General features: G+C 38.8%; 1 protein-coding gene across 2 annotated transcripts in view; it reads right to left on the bottom strand.

Moving 5' to 3' along the window:
* Positions 1-16,343, bottom strand: part of NAALAD2 (N-acetylated alpha-linked acidic dipeptidase 2) — a 56,558-nt gene extending 40,215 nt beyond the window's left edge. Inside the window, exons 1-2 of one of the 2 annotated variants that reach the window (XM_021665638.2) lie at positions 16,174-16,343; positions 15,356-15,467 (exon numbers count right to left, since the gene is read on the bottom strand). In XM_021665638.2, coding sequence (XP_021521313.2) covers positions 15,356-15,467; positions 16,174-16,255 — 194 coding nt within the window. In that variant the 5' untranslated portion in view covers positions 16,256-16,343. The remainder of the gene's footprint in view (positions 1-15,355; positions 15,468-16,173) is intronic. The other variant, XM_064365389.1, reaches the window with a different exon arrangement.
* Positions 16,344-27,059: the final 10,716 nt, after the last annotated feature.

Here is a 27,059-nt window from a genome sequence, read left to right as displayed (position 1 = left end):
TTTAATTTGGGCAGTGTACTCTTGGTTCTGGATGTAAATAAGTTGAAACATTTAAGTGACCTCACAAACATAGTTCTTAGGGAGATTTATTTTACTTGAGGTGAATAATATTTTTAAAAACCCTAGCTGGGCACCGTGGCTCACGCCTGTAATCCCATCACTTTGTGAGGCCAAGGAGGGTGGATCAACTAAGCTCAGGAGTTCAAGATCAGCCTGGCCAACATGGTGAAACCCCATCTCTACCAAAAAATTAGCCAGGCATCGTGGTGGGCGCTTGTAACCCCAGCTACTTGGGAGGCTGAGGCAGGAGAATCACTTGTACCCAGGAGGTGGAGGTTGCAGTGTGCTGCGATCAAGCCACTGCCCTCCAGCCTGAGGGTACAGAATAAGACTGTCTGGAAAAAAAAAGGAAAAAATTAAAGTCCCCCAACCATCAGTAGAGCAAAAAGAAAAAATAAATCCCTTAAAAAATTTTTTTTTAGTTAACCAGATGGCAGCCACAAAATATATGGCAGTAGAAGGAAATTAACATTTACTAAAAACCTGCTGTATGACAAGCGCTCTATGGTCACTCTCACATATGTTTCTCATTTAATCATCACAATCCTTCTTCCATCATCCCCATTTTGCAAATGAGGAAACTGACAGAGTGGCTGAATAATAATCTACTCATAATTTCGCAGCTAATAAATGCTGGAACTGGAATCCAAAACTGTAGTTATCTGATCTTGAGAAATAGTGATATTTCTAAATAATTCATCTGCTCTTATTATCCATGTGTTTAAAATTATTCTGCAACTCCCTATACCCTGGCGTTGGAAAGTTCACACACCAACATATCATCTACGGCACTTTTAGGTCAGGTTCTCTCTTCTGTCTTTTCAGATTAATTCTCCATCACTCTCTTGTAAACGTCTCTGCTCTCTGTCATTGAGTATATTATTTTTCTCATAAAATTATCATGATCTTTAATACCTTTTAGCCTTTGCACAATGTCTTATCTCAGACAAAAATATTGTCCTATGTACTAGAATCTCCCTCTATCACCACTTCTACTCATTCTCCTTTCTCACTTGCAAAGTATTAATCATTCATAAGGACTCTTCAAGCATCATCTTCTCTGAGATGTCTTTCTCTATGTCCTAAAGTGAAAACTGCAGGTAGCAGATGTTTAATTTCTTACCATATTTGTTTTTAAAAAGTACAAATGTGTTCAGACAGAAGTTATTTTATATGTGCAGGAATAAGAAAGCAAAAAGGCTAGCGATATATAATTTCTACTTTATACAATTCACTATTTTAGTTCATACAAAAAGCAGATACGATTAGAAAAATCATACATATTTCCTTAAATTAGGAGGGAGGATTAGCCATGAATTTTTTTGGTCTCCCATCTTAAGAACCCCCTGAAATGAAACAGAAAAGTACAGAAAAGGAGTAGGAAGGTATAACATCCTAGAGTTTCTCTGTATGATCCCAAGATGAGTATTACAGCTCCAGACATACAAACTCACCCAGTAACTTCAGGAGAAGGAAGTACAAACTAGAACAACTATTCCTTCTTTTGTGCTTAACAAAGGAACATTTTTGTAGATGATCTTGGCTAAGTTTTTCTCCCATTTTATTAGGCAAAATCGGGTCATTTACCCCTTCTCAAACCAGTCATTGCCAGACTGTAGATAATTATAATGATTGGCTTATGGACTAATCACGAGACTCAGGTAACCGTCACTGAATACATCCCCTCCCAAGGGAGGGACAACACTCCAAGTTGAGGTTCTGTTAATAAGAAGGTGCCTGGGAGGAATAAAATCATTCCCACCATTAAGGCCTTTAACCCAATCATCAAGCCCCTCTTTGCCTTCTAAACTCTTCTGCTGTGCTCATTAACCCTTTAGATCTACACTCAACAATTCACCTACATCTGCAGCACCGTCTCTGAATATTTCATTGACCTCCTTGTCTTAACTGGTTTCCTCTGAGGACCCTGCTCACCTGCAGGGTGTTTTATTTTCCATGACCCCACATATCTCGTGGCTAAAGTTCAGCTAGGAGGCCTTCTTACTCTCCATTGGCTCTTTCAAATATATCTTTTCTTTCTTTCAAAACTAGCAGCCTTTTTTTTTTTTTTGAGACAGAGTCTTACTCTGTCACCAGGCGCCAGGCTGGAGTGCAGTGGCACAATCTCGGCTCACTGCAACCTCTGCCTCCCAAGTTCAGGAAATTCTCCTGCCCAGGCCCACACCACCACGCCCAGCTAATTTTTGTATTTTTAGTAGAGACGGGGTTTCACCATGTTGCTCAGGATGGTCTCGATCTCTTGACCTCGTGATCCACCCGCCTCGGCCTCCCAAAGTGCTGGGATTACAGGCTTGAGCCACCGCGCCGGCGAGCAGCTTTTTTGAAGCTTACAGCAAAAGTTACCACCCACTACGCCTTCTAGGTACTGTCATCTACAAAACTGTGGGTCATGCCTCTTCATTCATTAAACGTTGGGGGCCCCTAATATGCTGTATTTCCCTCTATCCCCTCTATCCCTATTCTTGTAATCATTCTTGGTGTATAATTTTTGTATTTGGTTGGATTCAAAAGAAAGAAAAAGCAACACCAACAAGATATTTAATCATCATGAAAACTATTCAACGATTGCTTATCAACTTATGCATATTATACACTAAAGCATAATACTAGTAATATAAATCGATTATTTTAATGTTTAGTCAAGAGCATTATCGTATTTTACTTCTGATGCCTCATGTCATTTTCTAGGACCTTTCTTTTGGACACTTGATGATACGCTGCAAACAGAGTTCAATAGTGTTAACATCTTACCTGGCCTTTTAAGTTAAGCTAATTTAAACGTAAGCACTCTGTCTCGCTTGGTAAGACATTCTTGGATGGGCGTGGTGACTCACACCTCTAATCCCAGCACTTTGGGAGGCTGAGGCAGGTGGATCACCTGAGGTCAGGAGTTCAAGATCAGCCTGGCCAACATGGTGAAACCTTGTCTCTACTTAAAGTACAAAAACTAGCTAGGTGTGGTGGTGGGTGCCTGTAATCCCAGCTCCTCAGGAAGCTGAGGCAGGAGAATCACTTGAACGGGAGGCGGAGGTTGCAGTGAGCCGAGATTGTGCCACTGCACTTAAGCCTGGGCAACAGAGCAAAACTGTCTCAAAACAAACAAACAAACAAACAAAACCCTAAACACTGCCATTCTATCCCATTGCATGAACTATGTATATAGACTGAGTCTCTCTTCAAGTGATGTTCATCCCACTACCTACTCATTCTTTTCCTGTATCATCAAAAAAGCACCTCAAAACAGGTATTTTGGATTAACCTCTTAAATCTGATGTGCCTTGATGATAAATAAGCTCAAATTTTATAAGAACAGTATAGCTGTTTTTATTCCTCATTATAATAGCTCACTCTAGTTTATCCATAGACACTAACATGGAACCTTGTGATCTCAGCAAACCACAGCACAGACGGGCAGAAAATAGAGATTGTACTCAGCTTATGATGAGGTTATGTCCCTATAAACTCATTGAAAGTCAAAAGTATTACTAAATTGAAAATGCATTTAATATTCTGATAAATCCATCATAAAGTTGAAAAATTCTAAATCAAATCATCATAAGTCAAGGATTATCTCTTAACCGTAGTGTATGCATTTTCCTGGGTATATTTGTCTCCAGGGTTTAACTGGAGTATTAGAAGAAGAGAAAGAATGGTGCAGAAAAATATTTTAAGAAATAATAAACAAGACTTTCCTAAATTAATGGAAGACATAAATTTACCTCATCAGGAAACTCAGAGAGCCCAAACAGGCTAAATTTAAAGATAACTATGCCTAGACACATAGTAAAACTACTGAAAATCAAAGACAAAAACGATACATGTTACATGATTTAACGACTGTAAACTTCTCATCAGATGATACAGCAGCTAGAAGACAGTGAAACGTTTAAAGTTCTAAACACTTCATGTGTGTTAGTGCAGTCAATCCAGAATTCTATAACCAGGAAAAATATGTTTAGAGAATAAAGTTGAAATAAAGAATTTTATAGATGAAGAAAAACTAAGAATTTGTCACCATCAGATTCCACATTAAAGGAAATACTTAACAAAGTTATTCAGGCTCAACAGAAATAGCACAGGGCAACCTAAATCGTCAGAAACAAATGAAAAGCATTAAAAATGAAAAATACCTAAGAAACATGAAATACCAATTTTAACTTTAGTTGGTTTACAATACATATAAGTGTTCAAAAAATATATAACATTAATACAGCATTATTTTTGTGGTTCATATTTCGTGTATGTACGATGCTTGCGACAGCTACTGTATAAAGGATGGTGAGGGAGAGAGTAAATGGACATAGAAATGTGAGTTTTCTCCATTTTATATTAAGTGACATAGTAGTAAACTTAAGAATACAGTGAAACATTATAAATGTATAATACAATCTTTAGAGTATCCACTAAAAAGTACAATGAGGTGTAGCCAAAAGATAAATTGAAATAAAATTTCATGTATTTTACTCACTATCAAAAAAGTCAGGAAATGCATAAGGTACAGAAAGAAAACAGAAAACAAACCATAACGTGGCTGATTTAAGTTTAATTATATCAATCAATAACTATATTATATGTTAACGGACTAAATACTCAAAAGGCAGAGATTACCAGAATGGACAAAAAAGCAAATATCTATTATATGCTGCCTACAGAGGGCATACTTAAATTAAAATTACAAAAATGGATAAAACAGCAATGACAACTGTGTTCTCTCTATAGAGGGTACATTTTAATTCTAATGAAAGTGATAGGTTAAAAGTAAGTAGACGGAAGAAGACATCCTATGTAAACATAAGTATTAGAAAGCATAGCAAAAATGTCAAAAATTCCATTCATATGACATGAAATAGACTTAAATAGATTATTACTAAAGATAATGAAGCATATTTCATAAAAATAAAACGTCATTCTGTTTTGAAGACATAACAACATCCATGTGTATATGTCTAATTAATGAGCTTCAGAATACATAGAGCAAAAACTGACCAAATTAGTGGGACAAATAGGCAATTTCACATTCCTGGAGAAAATTATAACATCCTTCTGGATTAAATTTGACCTCCTCCCAAATTAGTAAAGAAATAAAGGAATTACCCTATCAACCAGCTAAAAAAGAAAAATCATCTGATTATATTAATTGATACAGAAAAAGCACCTGACAAAATTCAACACCCATTCAGGATAAAAAACCTCTCAGCAGTCTTGGAACAGAGGGGAGCTTCTTAACTTGACAAAGAGCATCAACAAAATACCTACAGCTACATCATACTTAATGGTGAAACTAAATCTTTCTCCTTAAGATTACAAAAAAGAAAAGAATGTCCATTCTCACTACTTTTATTCAACATAGTAATGGAAGTTCCAGTCAGCAAAAAGAGGCAATTTTTCTTTAAAAAAGTAAAAGCCATACAGATTAGAAAGCAAGAAGGAATGAAACGTTCCCTATTTGAAGATGACATTACTGTCTACATAGAAAATTCCAATGACTCTAAAAGAAACAAACGAAGCTCTTTCCCACCTTCCAGCCAAGTGCAAGGGCAGTGACTCACATCTGTAATCCCAGCATGTCTGGAGGCCAAGGTGGGAGGATTGCTCAACCCCAGGAGTTTGAAACCAGCCTGGGAAATATAGCAAGATTCTGTCTCAGAAAACTTCCCCAAAACCATACCAAACCAACCAATCAAACAAAACCTTCTTAGAATTCAGCAAGGCCACAGGATGCAACATCAATACACAAATGTGTGGAAATTGAAATTAAAACACAATATAATTTGCATTTGCTCCAAAGAAAATGACATACTTAGATGTAAATCTAGCAAAGCATATAAAGCATCTGCTTGATGCAAGTTACCAAATGCTGATAAAAGAAAAGATGATCTACAATTGGAAACATATTATGTTCATGTAACAGAAGACTGGACATAGCGAAAATGTCAAAAATTCCAAAATTCCTCTACAGGATTAATGTAATTCCTATCACAACTCCAGCAATAGTTTTTTAGACAAATATGTGTTTATTCTATATTTTAAATGAAAAGTTAAGGGACATAGTATAGCTACAGTAATTGTTTAAAAGAATAAGGTAAGAGGAATCATTCTATGTGTTGTTAAAATCTATGACACCACTTTTATAATCAGGACAGTGCTGTACTGGTTCAATATGGCAGAATATAAAACTCAGCAATAGAATAAGACTCTGTCTCTACAAAAGACAGAATCTAGAAATAGACTCACACAGACACGCCTAACCAATTTTTAACAATGGTGCAAAAGCAATTACATGAAAAAAGGATAACATTTTAGCAAATGGTGATAGAGCAACTTGACATTCACAAGCAAAACAATTTACTCAACCTAAACCTTACACCTTATGCACACATTAACTCAAAATGGGTCAGAAACTGTAATGTAAAAGGTAAATTGTAAATCTTTGGGAAAAAAAAGACAAAAGTGATCAAAGGCCAAATCAAAGAGTTCTTAGATATGAACCCGAAAACATGATCCAAAAAGAGAAAAACTGATAAACTAAACCTCATCATAATAAGGTTTTAACTTCTGATCTGCTCATGAGGGTGGGTGAATAGAAAAATTACAGATTAGAAAAAAATATTTGTTCACTGCATTTCCAAGAAAAGACTTGTATCTAGAATACAGTTGACCCTTGAAACAACATAGGTTTGAACAGCATGGCTCCACTTATATATGAATTTTTTTAATGAATGTATTAGAAAATTTTTTTCAATGAGTATGTTAAAAAAATCACTTATATATATATATATATGTTTTTTATGAATATATTACAAAATGTTTTGGAGATTTACAACTTTTTGAAAAAAACTCATGAACCACATAGCCTAAAACATTTTTTAAAAAAATAAGGTTTGTCATGAATGCGTGAAGTATATGTAAATAGTATCTATTTTATCATTTACTACTTTTAAATACAGATTCTATTATGAAAAGTTAAAATGTATCAAAACTTATGCATGCACTTACAGACCACATGGTGCCATTTGCAGTCTAGAGAAATGTAAACAAACATAAAGATACATTATAAAATCATAATTATGTGAAATTAACTACAGTACATTGTGTACTACAGTAATACTTTTGTAGTCACAGCTTATCGCTCTTGCAGTGAGCTCATGTTGTGAGCATCTGCTTAAACCTCTGTGTGATGCTAATCATCTCCCTAATCATCTCTACATGAACAGTTTGTCTCTCCAGTAAATTGCTTATGGCAGTAAAGAAAAATGATCTCTCATGGATCTCATGTAGTTCTCACCATGTTTAGTACAATACTATAAACCTTGAATAACACCATGGGATCTATACAAAGTACCACTAATGATACACTGTAAGAAAAAGATGAATTGCTTGGTGTACCATAGACGGAGGTCTGCAGCTGTGATTGCCCTCCATTTTCAGGATAAACAAATCCAGCATAAGGAATATTGTTAAAAAAATAAAAAGAAGAAAAAATTTGTGAAGCTGTCACTGCAGCTATGCTAGCAAGTGTGAAAACCTTGTACTTTTGAAAATTACCTTTTTCTCTTGGATTAAAAATGTAACTTTTATGTGGGTGTAGGATTGCTATAAGAAAGGCAGACCTTGGGAGGCTGAGGCGGGTGGATCACGAGGTCAAGAGATCGAGACCATCCTGGTCAACATGGTGAAACCTTGTCTCTACTAAAAATACAAAAATTAGCTGGGCATGGTGGCGCGTGCCTGTAATTCCAGCTACTCAGGAGGCTGAGGCAGGAGAATTGCCTGAACCCAGGAGGTGGAGGTTGCGGTGAGCCGAGATCGCGCCATTGCACTCCAGCCTGGGTACCAAGAGCAAAACTCCGTCTCAAAAAAAAAAAAAAAAAAAAAAAAAAAAAAAGGCAGACCTATAGACTCTAATTAATACGATATGAGAAAAAGCAAAGCCATTCTATGACAACTTAAAGCAAAAAGAATGTAAAAGTAGGGAATAATAGGCCTGCAAAACATGGTTTGATAAATTTAGGAAGAGGCTTGTCTTTAAAAGTATCAAGGTAACAGGAGGCGCAGCTTCTGTTCACCAAGAGGCAGTAGACAAGTTCTGCAAACGACATTAAGTAAAGTACTGAGTTCTACCAGACATACAAAGAGGAGCTGGTACCACTCCTTCTGACACTATTCCAAACAATCCAAAAAGAAGGAATCCTTCCTAAATCATTTTATGACACGAACATCATCCTGATACCAAAACCCGGCAGAGACTCCACAAAAAAAAGAAAACTTTAGGCCAATATTCATGATGAACATAGAAGCAAAAATCTTCAATAAAATACTGGTAAACCGATCACAGCAGCATAAAATGATAACATCAAAAAGCTTATCCATTATGATCAAGTAGGCTTCATCCCAGGGATGCAAGGCTGGTTCAACATAGGCAAATCTATAAACGTAATCCACCATATAAACAGAATCAAAGACAAAAACAACATGATTATCTGAATAGATGCAGAGAAGGCCTTCGACACAATTCAACAGACCTTTATGCTAAAAACTCTCAAAAACCTACGTATCGACGGAACGTATCTCAAAATAATAAAAGCTATTTATGATAAACCCACAGCCAATATCATACTGAATGGGCAAAAACTGGAAGCATTCCCTTTGATATCTGGCACTAGACAAGGATACCCTCTCTCACCACTTCCAACATAATATTGGAAGTTCTATCCAGAGCAATCAGGCAAGAAAAATAAATGAAGGGTATTCAATTAGGAAAGGAGGAAGTCAAATTGTCTCTATTTGCAGACGACATGATTGTATATTTAGAAGACCCCATCGTCTCAGCCCAAAATCTCCTGAAACTGATAAGCAACTTCAGCAAAGTCTCAGGATGTGAAATCCATGTGCAGAAATCACAAGCATTCCTATACACCAATAACAGACTTAAAGAGAGCCAAATCAAGAAAGAACTGCCATTCACAACTACTACAAAGAGAATAAAATACCTAGGAGTACAACTAACAAAGAATTGAGGGAATGTGTTCTCTTTCCGGGTCCACAGCGGGGCACAGCTTTAAGGGCAAGAACTTCCCAGCGCCATGCCCCTCTCCCATCTCTCTCCTGCCTGGAGGGGTACACCAGAAAAAGGGGTACAGCTAGAAAAAGAGGTACAGCTGGAGAAGAAGACTTCAAAATCTTAAGTAAAACCAGCCTCATTCTGCCTGTCTCTTTAAGAATACCTGAAGTGGCTGCAGCCAGGCAGGTCTGTGGGGAACCGGAGCAGCTGCACGGCCATACCCGTCTTAAGTGGTGCGGGCCACCCAGAATTAAAAATGCAGTTTTTGGGCTGGGCGCGGTGGCTTAGGCCTGTAATCCCAGCACTTTGGGAGGCCAAGGTGGGTGGATCACGAGGTCAACAGATCGAGACCATCCTGGTCAACATGGTGAAACCCCGTCTCTACTAAAAATACAAAAAATTAGCTGGGCACGGTGGCGCGTGCCTGTAATCCCAGCTACTCAGGAGGCTGAGGCAGGAGAATTGCCTGAACCCAGGAGGCGGAGGTTGCGGTGAGCCGAGATCGCGCCGTTGCACTCCAGCCTGGGTAACAAGGGCGAAACTCTGTCTCAAAAAAAAAAAAAAAAAAAAGCAGTTTTTTGTTTTTTGTTTTTTTGTTTTTTTGTTTTTTTGTTTTTTACCTCCAAGCTCTCTCTCTGCTTTCGCTCTTCTTCTCTATCCTTCGGATATTATCTCTGGGACCAAAACCTGCGGAAGCCTGTGGTGCAGAGCAGGAGAGCACTGGCCCCAGGGCCTTTCGCTCCTTGCTGGCTGGGAACAGCCCAGCCCTCAAACGGGAACTGGGACCTCCTGCCAGGCTGGAGGAAACAGCGGGGAGGGGCGAGGTACAGCCTGAGCCTGCAGGGGACTGGGGAGCCTGGCGGCCTAGTGCATGGCTCCGGTAGGCCTCTTTGGCCTTTCCCAGTCCCAGGCAGCAGTGTAAAAAATGCTTCCCCAGGGCATTTGCCTGCTGGCTGCAGGTCCCCGTGTGGGCAGCAGCTTGGGTAGTGGCCCAGGCGCTCACGTGGTTCTGGCAGGGTCAACAGGGCAACCGAAAGCCATGGAGGTGGGGAACTCACGGCAGGCCCAGAAGCTGCTTCAAGGCATCTTTTAAACTGAAGCAGCAAGCGGCTTTTTTCCTCTTCCGGTGGGTGTGGGTGGGAGAAAGGAAGTGGCTGCGGGCTGTCAGCCCCGCCCAGCTTTTAGGCAAGCCACACCGCCTCAGGGCGCAGCATTCGCATTCAAAACAGGGCTCAAGAAAGCTTTCCGCCTTCCCTTACTGCAAGTGGCTTGTTTGCACAGTTGGTTAAGGTTACTGGTTCAAATCCGTGGTGGAACCAGTCTTGAATCGGTGGAACCTTTTGGGGAAGTTCAGAGGCTGAAGGCTATGAGACTTGGTATTTGGTGTATAATTTGTCTTGCTTAGGATTGGCTCTCTCTACGGCAGAACTTTTCCATCTAGGAGAGCATAGTTAAACTGGTTCCAGGGCCCAAATAGTCAATGGCAGGTCTCACAACCTTAAAAGCATTTTCCTACAATGGAAGATGGGTTAGGGGAGAGGTGGCCCAGGTCCTGAGGGTATTCCAGTTAGAATGGCAATCATTAAAACATCTGGAGACAACAGATGCTGGAGCTGATGTGGAGAAATAGGAACACTTTTACACTGTTAATGGAAGTGTAAACTAGTTCAACCACTGTGGAAGACAGTGTGGCTCTTCCTCAAGGACCTAAAAATAGAAATTCCATTTGACCCAGCAATCCCATTACTGGGTATATATCCAAAGGATTATAAATCATTCTATTATAAAGACACATGCACACGAATGTTCATTGCAGCACTGTTTACAATAGCAAAGACCTGGAACCAACCCAAACGCCCATAGATGATAGACTGGACAGGGAAAATGTGGCAGATATACACCATGGAATACTATGCAGCCATAAAAAATGATGAGTTCATGTCCTTTGTAGGGACATGGATGAATCTGGAAACCATCCTCAGCAAACTGACACAAGAACAGTAAAACAAACACCACATGTTCTCACTCATAGGCGGGTGTTAAACAATGAGAACACATGGACACAGGGTGGGGAGCATTACACACTGGGGTCTGTTGTGGGGGAATAGAGGAGGGACAGCAGGAGGTAGGGATTGGGGAGGGATAATGGGGGGAGAAATGCCAGATAAAGGTGATGGGGGATGGAGTCAGCAAACCACATTGCCATGTACGTACCTATGCAACAATCCTGCATGTTGTGCACATGTACCCCAGAACCTAAAGTGCAATAAAATCTATATATTAAAAAAAAAATTATCACAGATTTCTTAGCAGAAAATATAAGCAAGCCAGAAGGCAATGGAATAACATCTTCAAAGTAAAGTGAAAAACTGTACATTTAGAATTCTATATATTCAATACTGAGAAGAAAGGATATCTGCCTGAAAATGTTTTTTAATGCAAATTAAAGTTCCCTATTCTCAAGGCGGAGGGATGCTACAAAGGATATTTATGAGTAAGAAAGAGATGTAAGCACTGAGATTTAAGGCAGGAAGGGATAGGCGAATTCTACTGTTTTGTGCAAAGGCAGTTGGGTTTATGATCAGCATTGCCCTTATCTATGAAGCTGCTAATCCCCAAGCCTTGAAGGAAAAAGATAAACACCAGCTTTCAGTCTTTTTGGTTGTACAACAAGAAGGATTGGACAACAGAAACCCATTTTCTAGATTGGCTCCACCCATACTTTGTTCCTTCAGTCAGAAAATACCTTGCCAGGAAAGGGCTGCCTTTTAAAGTTCTTTTCGTATTGGAAAACGCCTCTGCTACCCAAAAACCCTGAGTTCTGGTAGTGTACTTGCCCCCAAACACGTATCTCTAATTTGACCTCTAGATCAAGGGGTCATAATAGGAATCTTTAAGGCTCGTTGCACTCTATGGAAAGGATTGTCAGTACTATGGAAGAGAACCCCGGCAGAACATCATGAAATTCTGAAAGAATTACACCTTTGAAGATGCCATCATTGTTATAGAAAATGCTGTGAAAGCCATCAAGCCCAACACAATAAATTCCTGCTAGAGAAACCCGTGTGCAGACATTGTATATTACTTCACCGGATTTATGACAGAGCCAAATAAGGTAACCATGAAAGAGATTGTGAATATGGCAAAAAAAAAAGGTTGAGGGATGAAGTGTTTCAAGATATTTATCTTGGAAAAAAATCAAAAGGTAGCAGATACTAGAGAAATTAACAGAAGATGATTTGATGGAGATGAATACTTCTAAACCAGTACTAGATAATGAGGAAGAAGACACAGAAGAAGCAATACCAGAAAACAAGTTGATATTAGACAATCTGGCAGAAGGGTTTCCATTATTCAAAATTGCTTTTCCCTTCTTTTACATACGGTCTTTCTATGATACAGGCACTAACACTAAAGCAAATGATGGAAGAAGAACTGGTACTGTATAAAAATATTTTTAGAGAAACAAAAAAGTAAAAAACAGACATGATGTATAAGAGTTAAAAGGAATGTGCCTGCCTTTCCTGCCTCCCCTTCTCCAACTTCTCTGCCTCTGCCATCCTTGAGACAGCAAGACCAACCCCTCCTCTTCCTTCTTCTCCTCAGCCTACTCACTGTGAAGACCACTAGAATCAAGAGCTTTATGATAATCTGCATTCACTTAATGAATAGTAAATGTGCAAATGCTTCTCTTTCTTATGATTTTCTTAATATCATTGTCTTTTCTAACTTACTTTATTTTAAAAATACAGCAAATAATACATGTAACATACAAAATACATGTTGTCTATGATATTGCTAAGGTGACTAGTAGTCTATTAATAGTTAAGTTTGGGGATAGTCAAAAGTTGTATGTGGATTTCTGATGGCATGGGGTGTCAGCACTCTATGCCCACATTATTCAAGAGTGAACTCTATACAAAGAAATCAAAAAACTCCACAGAGGGTTGGACATGGTGGCTCATGCTTGTAATCCTAGTGCTTTGGCAGAGTGAGGTGGGTGGGTTATTTGAGCTTAGGAGTTCAAGCCCAGCCTGGGAAAAATAATGAAACCCTGTCTCTATCAAAAACAAAACAAACAAACAAAAAAATTAGCTTGGTGTGGTGGTGTGTGCCTGTAGTCCCAGCTACTCAGGAGGCTGAAGTGGGAGAATCCCTTGCACCTAGGATATGGAGGCTGCATCGAGCTGAGATCGCACCACTATACTCCAGTCTGGGTGATGGAGTGAGATTCTGTCTCAAAACAACAACAAAAACAAAAACAACAGCAAACAAAAAACTCCACAGGGGGAAAAGAACATATATCTAAATAGAAAATAGGCCAAAGTTGTGAGTAGACTTCTAAAATTATTCCTTTATTTTTAAATTTTATGGATACCTACTACTTGTACACGTTGATGGGATATATGTAATATCTTGATACAAGCATACAATAAGTAATAATTAAATCAGAGTAATTAGGATATCTATCACTTCAAACACATCATTTCTTTGAGTTTGGAACATTTCAAATACACTCTAGTTGTTTTGAAATATACAATAAGTCATTAACTATAGTTCTTCTATTGTGCTCTGTAATACTAGACCTTATTCTTTCTACCTACTGTATTTTTGTACCCATTGAACCAATCTCTCTGTATCCCCACCCTCCTCACTACCCTTTCAGTTTCTGGTAACCATCATTCTATTCTCTATCTCCATGAGATCAATGTTTTTAGCTCCCACATATGAGTGAGATCTTGCAACATGTGTCTTTCTGTGCCTGGCTTATTTCACTTAACATAATGACCATCCATGCTGCTGCAAATGACAGGATTTCTTTCTTTTTTGGGGGCTGAGTAATAATTCATCCTGTATATACACCATAGTATCTGTTGATGGATACAAGTTACTTCTATATCTTGGCTATTGTGAATACTGCCACCATAAACATCAGAGTGCAGATATCTCTTTGGAATACCGATTTCTTTATTTTGGGGTAGAAATGCAAAATTGTACAACCACTTTTCAATTATCTTTGGCATTTTCTTAAAAAGTTAAACTTATGCTTATCATCAAAGCCAACCATTTCAAAAGAAATAAGACCACATACCCACAGAAAGACTTGTAAACATCTGTTCATAGCAGCTTTATTCACAATAGTCAAAAACTATAATCAACCCAAATTTCCACCAACTACACATTGTAGTACATCCATACAATGGAATTCTACTCAGCGATAAAAATAATGAACTACTAATACATACAACAATCTAGATGAATCTCAAAATCATTATTCTGAGTAAAAGAAGCTAGATACAAAAGAACATATATTATTCCACTTATATAGTAATCTATATGAATCACCAATGACAGCAAATGAATCACCAGTGACATTAAAATTGATCAGTGATTGCCTAGTGCCAGGGATGGAAGGTGGTGGGTAATAAACCGCAAAGGGCATGATGGAATATTTTCGTAGCATGATGGAGGAGGTGGTTTGTTCAGCATAACATACATCTGTCACAACTCTCAAATTAAATTATAGGCTTTGTAGGGATGCAGTCTATTTTATGTAAATTATACTTCACTAAAGCTGATTTTTAAAAATAACACTCATTTGAAAGAGTCTGAATACAGAAATAAATGCCATGGTCATTGCTCTTAAGGAGTTTTTATAATCACTCCCCTGATTGCCACTGCTTTTCATGCTTAGAAGCTAGCAGATTTGCAATGATTCTTTTTGGTTTCATTTTGTCTTATCTGTAAACAATAAATTTATACTTGCAAGATGGGATAAAGGTTTAACTTTTGGCAAACAGAATGAGAGACTTTGATCACTTTTCCACTAAATCACTTAGTCAACAAGCATCTAACTTTCTTTGGCAGAATACGATATCTAAAAAAAAATTGCTGATTAAAACCCAGGCACTGATGAACAAAGGGTAACCTTCAGTTAGATCCAAAGTTACATGAAGTTGAAACATCTCTCAATAAGCCAGTCAGGTACTTTTTGTTAGATAAAGTTAGGAAAGAAAGACCTACTTTTGTAACATTCTAATGGATTTCACCCCAAGAATAGTTTAAAGAGGCGTTAAAAAAATAAGTTAATGACTAATATGTAATTTCACACAGAGAAGACTGTCCTCATGTATATAACAAGTTATAATACGCTTCTCACTCTGCAACATTTTAAACATGATTTTTAAGATCAAATATGCCAAATAAACTTACCGAAGAAATGATTTGATATTTTCAGCTTTCATTTCGGATACCAGTTCCCACCGTATACTTTGATGAGAGCGCACAGAAGTGGCTGTTTCTTTGAGAGGCTTAATAAACCAGCCTGAGGGGAAAAAAATACACAAACATACACACATATACACAAACTCATTTTGACTTTATTAAAACTAGAAGTGAAGCCACCCTTGTCTCCTTACCCCAAAAGAGCCTGTATCTGACAGATCATGGTGAGCTTTAAAAAATAATGTTCACATTAAATGCAGAAAACCTGTAAATTCTGATATGTAATGTAATTTTGAGCTGCTTAAAAGAGTTTCATTTAAGGGAAATACTTCCATTTTCTTACATTATGCATCAAGGCGTGGCCTTTCCTGTTCCCTGGACATTTAGTCCCTGACACATAGGGGACATTCCACAAATATTTGTTTAAATGAAGAGCAGGGGTTTTTGTTTTTTGTTTTGCTTTTGATGCTGCTCATACCAGTTGAAAGTTTTAACTCATTAATATTGCTTGGAAATAAAACGAGTTTTTTCACCCCTGCACATAGTGACAGCTGTAGGTTGTCTTTTCAGCGGCCCAGAACTCAGTGAACATTTAATAAATTCAAATTTCAAACACACTTTGTCTATTAGGAAGCCCAAAAATACATTCCGTCTGGTTTTGCTGAAATCTGCAGAGTTCATCAGATCTAGCCCAGCCGGCCAGGGCTACCGCACAGCCCAGCCCCTTCGAGCTCCAGAACTTCTCCCTTCATTTCTGCGGAGGATCGCGAGCCCCGGAGTCAGGGGAAGGTGTTTCACTCACTTACCCACCATAAATCCCACCAGGAAAGATGCCAGCGCAGCAGCCAAGCACATCCAAAGGTACAGACGTCCCCGGGACTTCGCCATGGCTTCCTGATGAGCCTCGGGCGCCAGCTGTCTTCGTGAGCCTCGGGGCTGTAGAGCAATAGAGAGCGCGCGCGCAGGAGGCGGTGAGAGCCGGGTGGCCCCAGCTGCCCTTCGCGAAGCCGCGCCTCCGCCCTCCCCGCCAGTCCCCTGACGAAGGAAACCAGGCAGCGCCGAGCTGTGGTCCCCTGCAGGGGAGGGAGCGAGCCCTGCAGAGCGGGGAGGGATTCTTGGACTACTGTCTCTTTGCCAGGTCCATCCCCCGAAATGCCCAATTTCGGCTCAGAAGTGGATTTAAATATTGCTTTTCCTGCTCTATTGGTTGTTATTCTTTCAGATCCTCTGCTGTAATTTCCCACTCGTCAAACTCGGGAAGAATTTCTGGTCCTGGGTGCTCCGCTGTTAAAACCGTTAACACCACTAATACCTCAAACATAGGTCAGCATCAAAATTGATGAGATTGCGTTCTTTTGTTCCCCCTTATTTAAACAAAACACCGTATTTCTGTAATTCTGTTTCCACTCATTTAACTGAGGTTTTTACCTACCTCACTAGAATGTTATAGGTTTGCATTAGTACAATTAACCATTGGAAGGACCTTGCACTGCCAGTAGGTACTGAGAGTAGTTTCTTAATGTTTGGGAGACCACAGTCTCCCGAAATATGGTGCTTTGATATGCTAGACTGAAGAAGCCAGAAGGTCTCTCTGACCATACCCCTCTCTTCCAGCTCCTCCCTCTCAACCCTTTTTCTCTCCGAAAGCACAGGAAACAAAAGTTTCTTTTCTGAGTTTTCATTAACTGAACTCATATCTTAGAAAGAAGGACTGTAGTCTGTCAGAGCAACCGGCAGACTTCTGTCACAAACCATTGGCTGCTCGGTAGGGCCAATGGACTTTGTCCCAGGCCGTGATACATTCTTCAAGCCCATCGAATTCATTTACTACCCTCCTAAAATTACACACACATTCTCATCTTCCTTTCCTCTAAAAAGATGGGTATATTATCATCTGTACCTCATTGGGGTAATTATTCTACTATGATTTCCTCGTGCTATGTTGTTTAAAAAAATTGTAAGCCTTTCCAATTAGTCTGCCTTTTGTGCCTTGATTTTCCAGCAATACTTCAGAGAGTGAAGGGAAAGCTTTCCATTGACCCCTACATCACCAATGGCCCCTGTCATTCCCCCGTCCTCACCATATTACGTTTATGAAGCATTTCTCTTTAAAGATGGGTTTGCAAAATAGTGGTCATTATAAATAGAATGCCTGCATCCAACTATCTCACCTCAGAGAAAAATTTTAGCAATTTGTGATTGGCTTCACCTATCTAACCAAAATTTTGTAGTTTTTTCTGCCAAAGCAAAACTGCTGAGTTGACTTTGAAGAGGGTGCTATATCTAGGGATATATCCTAAACTTCACAGCATTGTCTGCAGAATTATGTATCACCTGATTATGTAATTACCCTGATGGCCTTAGGTAATGCACCTTTGCTTCTAACAAGTGACTAGAAGAGTCAAATTTATTTGGGGGAGACAAAATTGTTTTTTTGGTCCTTGTATTTCAATGGCTATGAATTGAACATAATTGTTGGTAGCTATGCCTACTGACGTTTTTCTTGAAATGTTTGTAGCACACTCGATACTTAACTTTGAAACACACCACTTTAATGAACTATTGATTTTTAGATGTCTGCATGTCATTTAAGTCCCATCTAACTTCAGCTTTTTCAGCTACTAGCCTGATAGACATTCCTTGACTGATTCCTCCAGTGTTTTCTGTTTTAGAGAGAAACATCTTTCCAAAAACATTTTCATAACAAAGTAAGTTTGTTCCTCCTTATACGCATACACACAGAATCATAAATAGGGAATCAGAATGGAATTATTAAGAAGGTTCAATATCCAGTGAAGTAACTAAACCCCTCAAATATGGCTTGAGAAACATTTTCCAAGAGCACTCAGAATTATTTTTATGTGTTGCATTATGAAATAATACTGGGATTTTAATAACTCTCCAGTGATTAACAGGTGACTCACGAAGGTCTCAAACAACCAAATGCTACTTTTCTACATATAATAAACATTTTGGGGATTGATTGTGTAGTTTGTTAATTTGTAGACTCTTGGCTTTGTCTATTTGCTACTCATGGGACCATTTGCGGTTGACTACATATCCCTCAAGAGACAGATCAGAATTATCTCCAGAAAAAGGTTTATTGAAGAAAGAGAAGGTAGAAACTAATGAATAAAATTGCTAAGCTATTTGTGAAATTTGTTTTTTCCGACTCATCTTGTATTTTTTATAGTTAATTGAAGTTTGACTAATAGAAAAAAATCAATCATTATTTGGCACAGTTTGCCAGTTTGAGTAATCTTCCTAAATAAAAATTATTCATTCAACCAACATTTATTGAGAGGCCATAATATGCCACACATTATGCAAAATTCTGAGAATACGATCGTTGTTTTTATGAATCCTATAATTCAATGAGAAGGCAAAGATTGAATACAAAATTAAATGTAACGAGTTCCAAGAATAAAAAATGTTACCTCAAATAAGACTGTTGTCTCCGCAGGCGGCATCTGCAATCTTGAAAAGCCATTGTAAAAAGCCACTTAGCTGGCTCAACAAGCCTTTGGCCTTTTGTCGATACAGACACTGCAAACATTCAAAATTCTATGTTAATTAAGTTTTTAACAGACGGCTGCTATCAAAAGTAATTTCTAATTGTTACCATCTTGGCAGATATTTGTACTTTGCAAATCACACTTAACAGAGCAACACTGCTGATGTGGGGCAATCCTTTTCAAATTCTCCATCAAAACTAATGGTATATAAAAACTTTTAGTATTGAAAGCCAGTCTCTCAATGAAACTATTTGACACATTTGACCTGCTCATGATTCAGTCAGCCTCTAACGTGACAAAACTCACCACCTCCTCCATTCACTATGAATTGCTCTTATCTAAGCATTTCTTCCTCCTCCATCATAGCAGAGGCAATTTTGTAACTCTGAAGTTCAAGTCCTGTTACATGGGCTATGGTAAGGTTTGAAAACAAAGTGTGATATGTATACTAATAAAGCAGTATGTATAAATTTCCCTTGTAAAATTAAGCTTTAATTATTAAGCTTTAATAAAAAAGAATAATGTTTAGCTTGACAGTAAAGTGGAAAAATATATATCAAACTCACAGTCTCTCCAGGTGCTGTGTCACAAAATTTCATGCTTTGCTTAAAAATGTTGCCTTATCCTGTGTATGAGAGGCTCATTGTATAGATAGACATTAGTGATATCACAAGGTGGCATTACTAGGGAAATGATAATAGGCCTACGTGATGTGGTCATCCAGAAAACAGTGTTCACTTTCCAAAAATGTGAATAGTTGATGTTATGATATTTGTGATTCAGCACAAGAAATATATTCCAGCTGGGCATTTGTTTCTTTTCTGTTTCATAGGACGGGGTCTCACTATGTTACCTCGGCTGGTCTCGAACTCCTGGGCTCAAGCAGTCCTCCAAGCTTGGCCTCCCAAAGAGCTGAGATTATAGGTGTGAGCCACTTTGCCCAGCCTGGTTAAGTATTTTTAAGATTCTGGGCCCCAAAATTGTAAAAAATTAGTTTCAAATATAAAATAAGATGTTAGAAAGTTAGTACATTAAGCAATATACCAGAAACTATATAACGGAGGAGAGGTGAGACGAAGGAAGAAGTGTAGATAGTGAGAAAAGGTAAAAGACTAATGAAAATGAGAAGAAATTTTAAAAGAAAAGCAGAAATCATGATTGGATGATTTCCTTCTGATGTCATAATTACTCTACTAAAAATAAATGTAGAAATTAGAAAAGACCTACCAGGTTAAAGTGTAAAATAGACCATCCGTACCGTCTCATCAACACAGGATATGCCTCCTATCATGCTAACATTGTAGTTGGAATCTTGACACTGGTAAGTTGTATAACTTGGCCTTTAAACCAGATTTTCCAACTCAACATTGCTCCTCCCTTATCATTAACATGTACCTTCAAGCTGTGTTCCATGATACCTTTAACTAATAGTGCCCTGATTAGGGTAACTCCTGTGCTATTTCTTCGCAAACTCATCCTATAGCCTCATTTACAGCTTCGGTCCCTGTATCACTTTAGTGCCACTTTATTGTGAATAATTCCCTTTAGATTTCGAATCCTCTCTCTAACATGCCTTTTTCTACCTGCTCTTGTCTGATACCTATTTTCGCTTGATACCACTTTTTTTCTGAAAACCAGTTAAATGGATGTTTTCTTTTCTTGCCTCTCCATTGACTCATGGGGTCAGAGAGGAAGGACAGATCTTTGCTTTGCCACCATTATTCCCTGTGCATTCTCTTCTGAAGTCACTTCCATCTGATTATATAATTTGCTTCATTTTTAATCATGGTCCCCACCAAGATATTCTCCTACTTTCACCTGTGGTTTTAATGGCTACCTTGTAGAATTCTTTGGCACTTCAGTCCATTTCTTTCACACCTCACATCGAATTCTTTAGTATGTTCTATTGGCTCTGTAATAAAAATGCGTCTTGAATCTAGCTCCTTACCGTCTTCACTAGTATTATTCTAATCTTAGCTACAGTAATCTCCCACCTAAAGCCTTTTAACTGGTTTCTCTTTCTCCACCTTTGCAGACCATCTCACTCAATAGAAAGTTCCTCCTAAGGCAACATTCAGATCATGTCATAACTTAAAATTTTCCAAAGCTTTGTCTTTAATGTTAAAAATAAAATTTACTAGAACAAAGGTCTTAGAGGAAAAAGAAGAAAATAAACCAAAACCAACCCCCAATCTCCCCCAAATTTAGACTTATTAGAGTGGCTACCAAAAACCCACATGATCTAGCTTTTGAGTCTCACCTCCCCTCAAAGGAAAACTCCACCAAGGAAATAGATGCAAACCAAATACCTGGAGACCGGGCAACCATGAAATCAACAAAGAGCACCAGCATCATAAAGAAACAGACAAACCCAAAGGAGGCTTGTGGCACTTTGCCCTCCTAGTGATAAATGGAACAAATTCATATGTCTATAGATTAAGGAGCTTTGTTATATGGCAAATGGCTAAGAAAGCCCCAACCTTCTTTAATATTTTCCAAATATCCCTAACAAGGTAAAATATCAGAAGGGGGTGTCTAACAATTTTACAGTTGGAGGCAACTATGGAGAAACTAAAATTATTTCATATTTTTATTGTGGTGAGTTGAGATTCATTTATTATTTTAAAAGACAATTATTTTTATTAACTGATTACTTTTCTTGACCAGCTAACCTGACCAAGGACAGTCTAATTCATAACAAGAGAAATATCTGCAAGCCACATCCATCACCTCATATTGCCATTATTTGGGACTGAGCGCCTATTTCCTGCCAAGTCTCAGATCACTCTGAGAAAGGCTGCCACACATTTGCCAGCCCTGCTCACTACTATCCTACCTTCCATGCAAAATGCCCTTTTCTTTCCCTAGGCTCAGAAAAGCAAGGTTATTAGTGAATGAGTGAAAGGTGTTTTTAGATGATCTAGTGATGCAGTTATGGCACACTTTGGTTTGTACAGATTGATACGGTTTGTCTGTGTCCCCACTCTAATCTCAACTTGAATTGTGTCTCCCAGAATTTCCACATGTTGTAGGAGGACCTAGAGGGAAGTAACTGAATCATGGCAGCCAGTCTTTCCCACGTAATTCTCATGATAGTAAGTCTCGGAAGATCTGATGGGTTTATCAGGGGTTTCTGCTTTTGCTTCTTCATCATTTTCTCTTGCTACTGCCCTATAAGAAGTACCTTCTACCACCTGCCATGAGTCTGAGGCCTCCCTAGCTATGTGGAACTGTAAGTCCAATTAAACCTCTTTTTCTTTCCTGTCTTAGGTATGCCTTTATTGGAAGCATGAAAATGGACTAATACAGTAAACTGGTACCAGTAGAGTGGGGTGCTGCTGAAAAGATACCCAAAAATATGGAAGTGACTTTGAAACTGGGTAACACACAGAGATTGGAATGGTTTAGGCGGCTCAGAAGAAGACAGGGAAATGTGGGAAAGGTTGGAACTTCCTAGAGACTTGTTGAATGGCTTTGCCCAAAATGCTGATAGAGATATGAACAATAAAATCCAGGCTGAGGTGGTCTCAGATGGAGATGAGGAACTTGTTGGGAACTGGAGCAAAGGTGACTCTTGCTGTATTTTAGCAAAGAGATTGATGTCATTTTGCCTCTGCCCTAGAGATTTGTGGAAATTTAAACTTGAGAGAGATGATTTAGGATATCTGGTGGAAGAAATTTCTAGACAGCAAAGCATTCAAGTGGTGACTTAGGTCTTGTTAAAGGCGTTCAGGTTTAAAAGGGAAGCAGAGCCTAAAACCTTGGAAAATTTGCACACTGACTATGCAATAGAAAAGAAAAACCCATTTTCTGGAAATAAATTCAAGCCACCTGCAGAAATTTGCATAAGTAGCAAGGAGCCAAATGTTAATCCCCAAGACCATGGGGAAAATATCTCTAGGCCATGTCAGAGACCTTCACTGCAGCCCCTTCCATCACTGGCTGGGAGGCGCAGGAGGATAAAGTGGTTGTGTCAGCTGAGCCCAGGGTCCCTGTGCTGTGTGCAACCTAGGTACTTGGTGTCCTGTGTCCCAGCCACTCCAGCCGTGGCTGAAAGGGGCCAATATAGAGCTTGAGCTATGACAACAGAGGGTGGAAGTCTCAAGTCTTGGCAGCTTCCACATGGTGTTGAGCCTGCGGGTGCACAGAAATCAAGAATTGAGATTTGGAGAGGCCACCAGTGGAATGATATGGTTTGGCTGTGTCCCCACCCAAATCTCGACTAGAATTGTATCTCCCAGAATCCCCATGTGTTGTGGAAGAGACCCAGGGGGAGGTAATTGAATCACGGGGGCTGGCCTTTCCTGGGCTATTCTCATGATAGTGCATAAGTCTCACGACATCTGATGGGTTTGTCAGGGGTTTCCGCTTTTGCTTCTTCCTCATTTTCCCTTGCTGCCACTACATAAGAAGTGCCTTTTGCCTCCCACCATGATTCTGAGGCCTCCCCAGCCACGAAGAAGTGTAAATCCAATTAAACCTCTTTTTCTTCCCAGTCTCGGGTATGTCTTTATCGGCAGCATGAAAATGGACTAATACAAAGGTAAAAAAGATTTTAAAAGAGTCAGAGAGTAAGAGAATCATAGTGGGGCCCAAGAAGATGTAAAATAGTTGGTTCAGTGAATGGTCTCTGGCCTTCACAAAGACCAAACCTCACCTGGCTATCTATCCTAAGTCCCAAAACACACACAAGTCATCTGTCCACAACAAAAGTAAGTAACCAACACAAATTGTTGTTTTACTTCTCCTTAAAATCTCATTTCATTAAAAAAGCCTGGAATCTGGAAAACATTATGCTAGGTGAAATAAGCCAGACACAGAAAGGAAAATACTTCATGAGCTTACTTTTATGTGAAATGTAAAACAAATCAAACACATAGAAACAGAGAGAAAAAGACCAGGCGTGGTGGCTCATGCCTGTTATCCCAGCACTTTGGGAGACTGAGGCAGGCAGGTCACCTGAGGTCAGGATTTTGAGACCAGCCTGACCAATATGACGAAACTCCATCTCTACTAAAAATACAAAATGTAGCCAGGCATTGTGGCATATACCTGTAATCCCAGCTACTCGGGAAGCAGAGGTTGCAGTGAGCCGAGATCGCGCCATTGCACTCCAGCCTGGGCAACAAGAGCGACACTCCATTTCAAAAAAAAAAAAAAAGAAAAAAAGAAAGGAAACAGATAGAAGAATGGTGGTTTTCAGGAGGAGCAGGAAGAAGAAGGAAATGGAAAGTAGTAGGTCGAGGAGAAGAAAATTGCAGTTTTATAGGATAAATTAGTCTAAAGATCTAATATAGAGCATAAGAACTGTAGTTAATAATATTGTATTGCATATAAAAATTTGTTGAGGGTAGAGTTTAGGTGCTCTCACCACCACCACTCCACACCCCCTGCACACACACACACACAAACACACACGAGAGTAATTACAGCAAGTCATAGATAGTTTAATTTGCTGGACTGTTGTGGCCATTTCATTATGCATACATACATCAAAACACCATGTTGCGCACCATAAATATATACAATAGACATTTTATTGGACTACTTCATAGAATCTTTTTTACTGCCCTATTGAGAAATAGGATAAAATCCCCTCAAGCTAAATATATAAAGCAGAGTTTTAAATATTTAATTTTAAATATTTAGTGTAATAATCAGAGGACAATTATAGTCAAATGAAAACACGGTTACAAATTTTTCTTTAAAAATATTTAAAAAGCGTTTAACTTTAGGCAACAGTGAAGGATAGAGAGACCCTAGGACTATTATTTTTGTCACACTTGTCATCTTTGGCATGGTGAGCAGGCATACTACAAAACTGATATCGCAGCATCAAAATGTGCATTTTGTGTATTGCTTAGAGAATTAATTAGCCAGAGGAGGTCCCACCTCCACCTCAGCAAAATACAGTGAGAGAGATTCTACCCTATTAGACATTCAGCTTTCCTGCATTATATACTTTCATCCCATTTGATTAGTTTTGGTGAAGCCAAATCTAAGACCCATCTATGAGTACAGAATTTAGAGGAAGGTGATTCTTGTTTACCTCTCATGTTAAAAAATGCTTGGATACTTGATCTCTAAGCATTGAGAAGTGACATTTCACTTAAGTGAAATAATGTTTTGCCTATCATTAAAATAACTTCATTGTGAGTGGTATTGCATGGAATCTGTACCATTCTTGGCCTGTGCTTTGGTGTCTGTTAGCTTCTATTTTGCAAGAAATATACATTATTCTAACTTGAACAGAAAAGAAATAGTAGCTCATAGAATCTCTGGCAAGATTAGCGAATCACTTTTTTACAGTGGACAGCAGGATTAAGGTGGCCAGTCAACCATAACGATGGCAAAAATGATGACAGAGGAACAATCTAGTGAGGCTAGTGTGGCTGCATCAGCAGGACGCTGGATGAGCCGCCTTGTTTTATAGACAATCACCCTGATCACCACCACCCCAGAAACACTGAGATCATGGGCCTGTGCTCCAGCACCAGGGACAGAGAAAACAGATGTCTAGACTTTATAGCTTCTCTGAGACCATGAAGAATCACACAGCAGAACATTCCACAAACATAGAAAGGGTGTTGAAATGCTGTACAGCCAAAAATACACCAGCAAACAATTTTATAGTCTCTTTTTTCTTGCCCATCCAATATCTGTAAAGGTTGTTCTTCCAATAAACTTTCAAAAAACGCATCCCCAGTGACATTTTTGTAATTTTCATTTTGTTTATCAAGGATTACACTCACCGCTTCTCTAAACAGATGGGAAAAAAATGCGTTTGGGTGTTATTTAAAGAAGCAGTTCTCAAAGTGAGGTCCCCAGACATCAGCATCAATATTACCTGGCAATTTGTTAGAAGTTCAGTCTCAGGACAATTTTGGAGCTATTGAATCAGAAACTTTTCTTCAGAAATCAAGGTAACTATTACTTTTAGAGTTGCTTTAATACAATGGGAAAAATTGACCCAAAGTCTTGTGGTTATTTCATCTAGTTGCAAATCTAGCCTTCTAGCAGATGCGCATTCTTATAGTTCTGTCATGATTCCCCCTCAGTTGTCTCATCCTGTGGACAAAATTAAACAGCTAACTACTACTTTCACATCCCGTTTACATCTATATGCAATAGGAGGCTGGGTGCAGTGACTCGTGCCTGTAATTCCAGTTACTTGAGAGGCTGAGGCAGGAGGATTGCGTGAGCCCAGGAGTTGGAGACTGCAGTGAGCCATGATCATGTCACTGCACTCCAGCCTGGGCAACGTAATGAGACTCTGTCTCTTAAAACTAAAAATTTAGCCAAGATGATGTCACATACCTGTACTCCCAAACACTTTGGAGGCTGAGGCTTGAGCCAAGGAGTCTGAGTCCAGCCTGGGCAACATAATGAGATGCCATCTCCATTTAAAAAATAATAACAAAATTTAAATATATATATATATATATATATATATATATATGCAACAGGGAGAGAAAAAAGAAATTTAAGATAAACTATAAGAATATATACATGTTACAGTAAGAAATGAGACAGATTAGATTAAAGTCCTTGTTTCAGCATTTTATTATAAAGTAACCTATAACTTCCTTCCACCACCATTCTCCTGTATTCCTTTTGCTTTCAGCAAGTATCTCAACTGTTCAGAATTATTTGCCTTCATTTCTAAGGGACCTGAGCCCTTGCTCTTGCCTCTTGTTTAGTAAACTCAGTGAACCTTTTATACTGAATGTAGATTTGAGGAGGAGATTCAGGTTATTATCTCACTTTAATGGCTACTCTTCTTTATCTCCATATGACAAGAATCTCAGTTCTTTTTTACCATCAGGATTTTCCATCTCAGCCAACAGCAGACTCATTTTCTGCCCACAGTGTTGTGTTCTATTCAGTGTCATGAGAGGCTCAAGATAGCCAGGTGGCAGCTTTAAACTCCATATCTATGTAATTCTTATTTCCCTTGATAGAAGCATTTGCTCTGTAGGGACTGGAACCTCTAAATCATCAGTCCAGAGTGGTGGGACTACAATTGGATCATCAAATGTAGTCGTGAGAAGTACTACCTTTTCTCCATGCTTGGTTTCCTGAGATTCTGGTTGTGGGAGAAATGGCACTACATACATGTTAGTTCCTGCTAAGCTCATAAGGTGTCCTTCAGGACAGGATTTCAAACTCACAAAATG

Source organism: Aotus nancymaae, unplaced genomic scaffold, assembly GCF_030222135.1.
Source record: "Aotus nancymaae isolate 86718 unplaced genomic scaffold, 86718_ANA_hifiasm-v0.15.2.pri h1tg000059l, whole genome shotgun sequence".
In the NCBI taxonomy this organism is placed as follows: domain Eukaryota; kingdom Metazoa; phylum Chordata; class Mammalia; order Primates; family Aotidae; genus Aotus; species Aotus nancymaae.
Note: the sequence above shows the minus strand (reverse complement) of the source record. Positions and strands in the feature narration are given on the sequence as shown.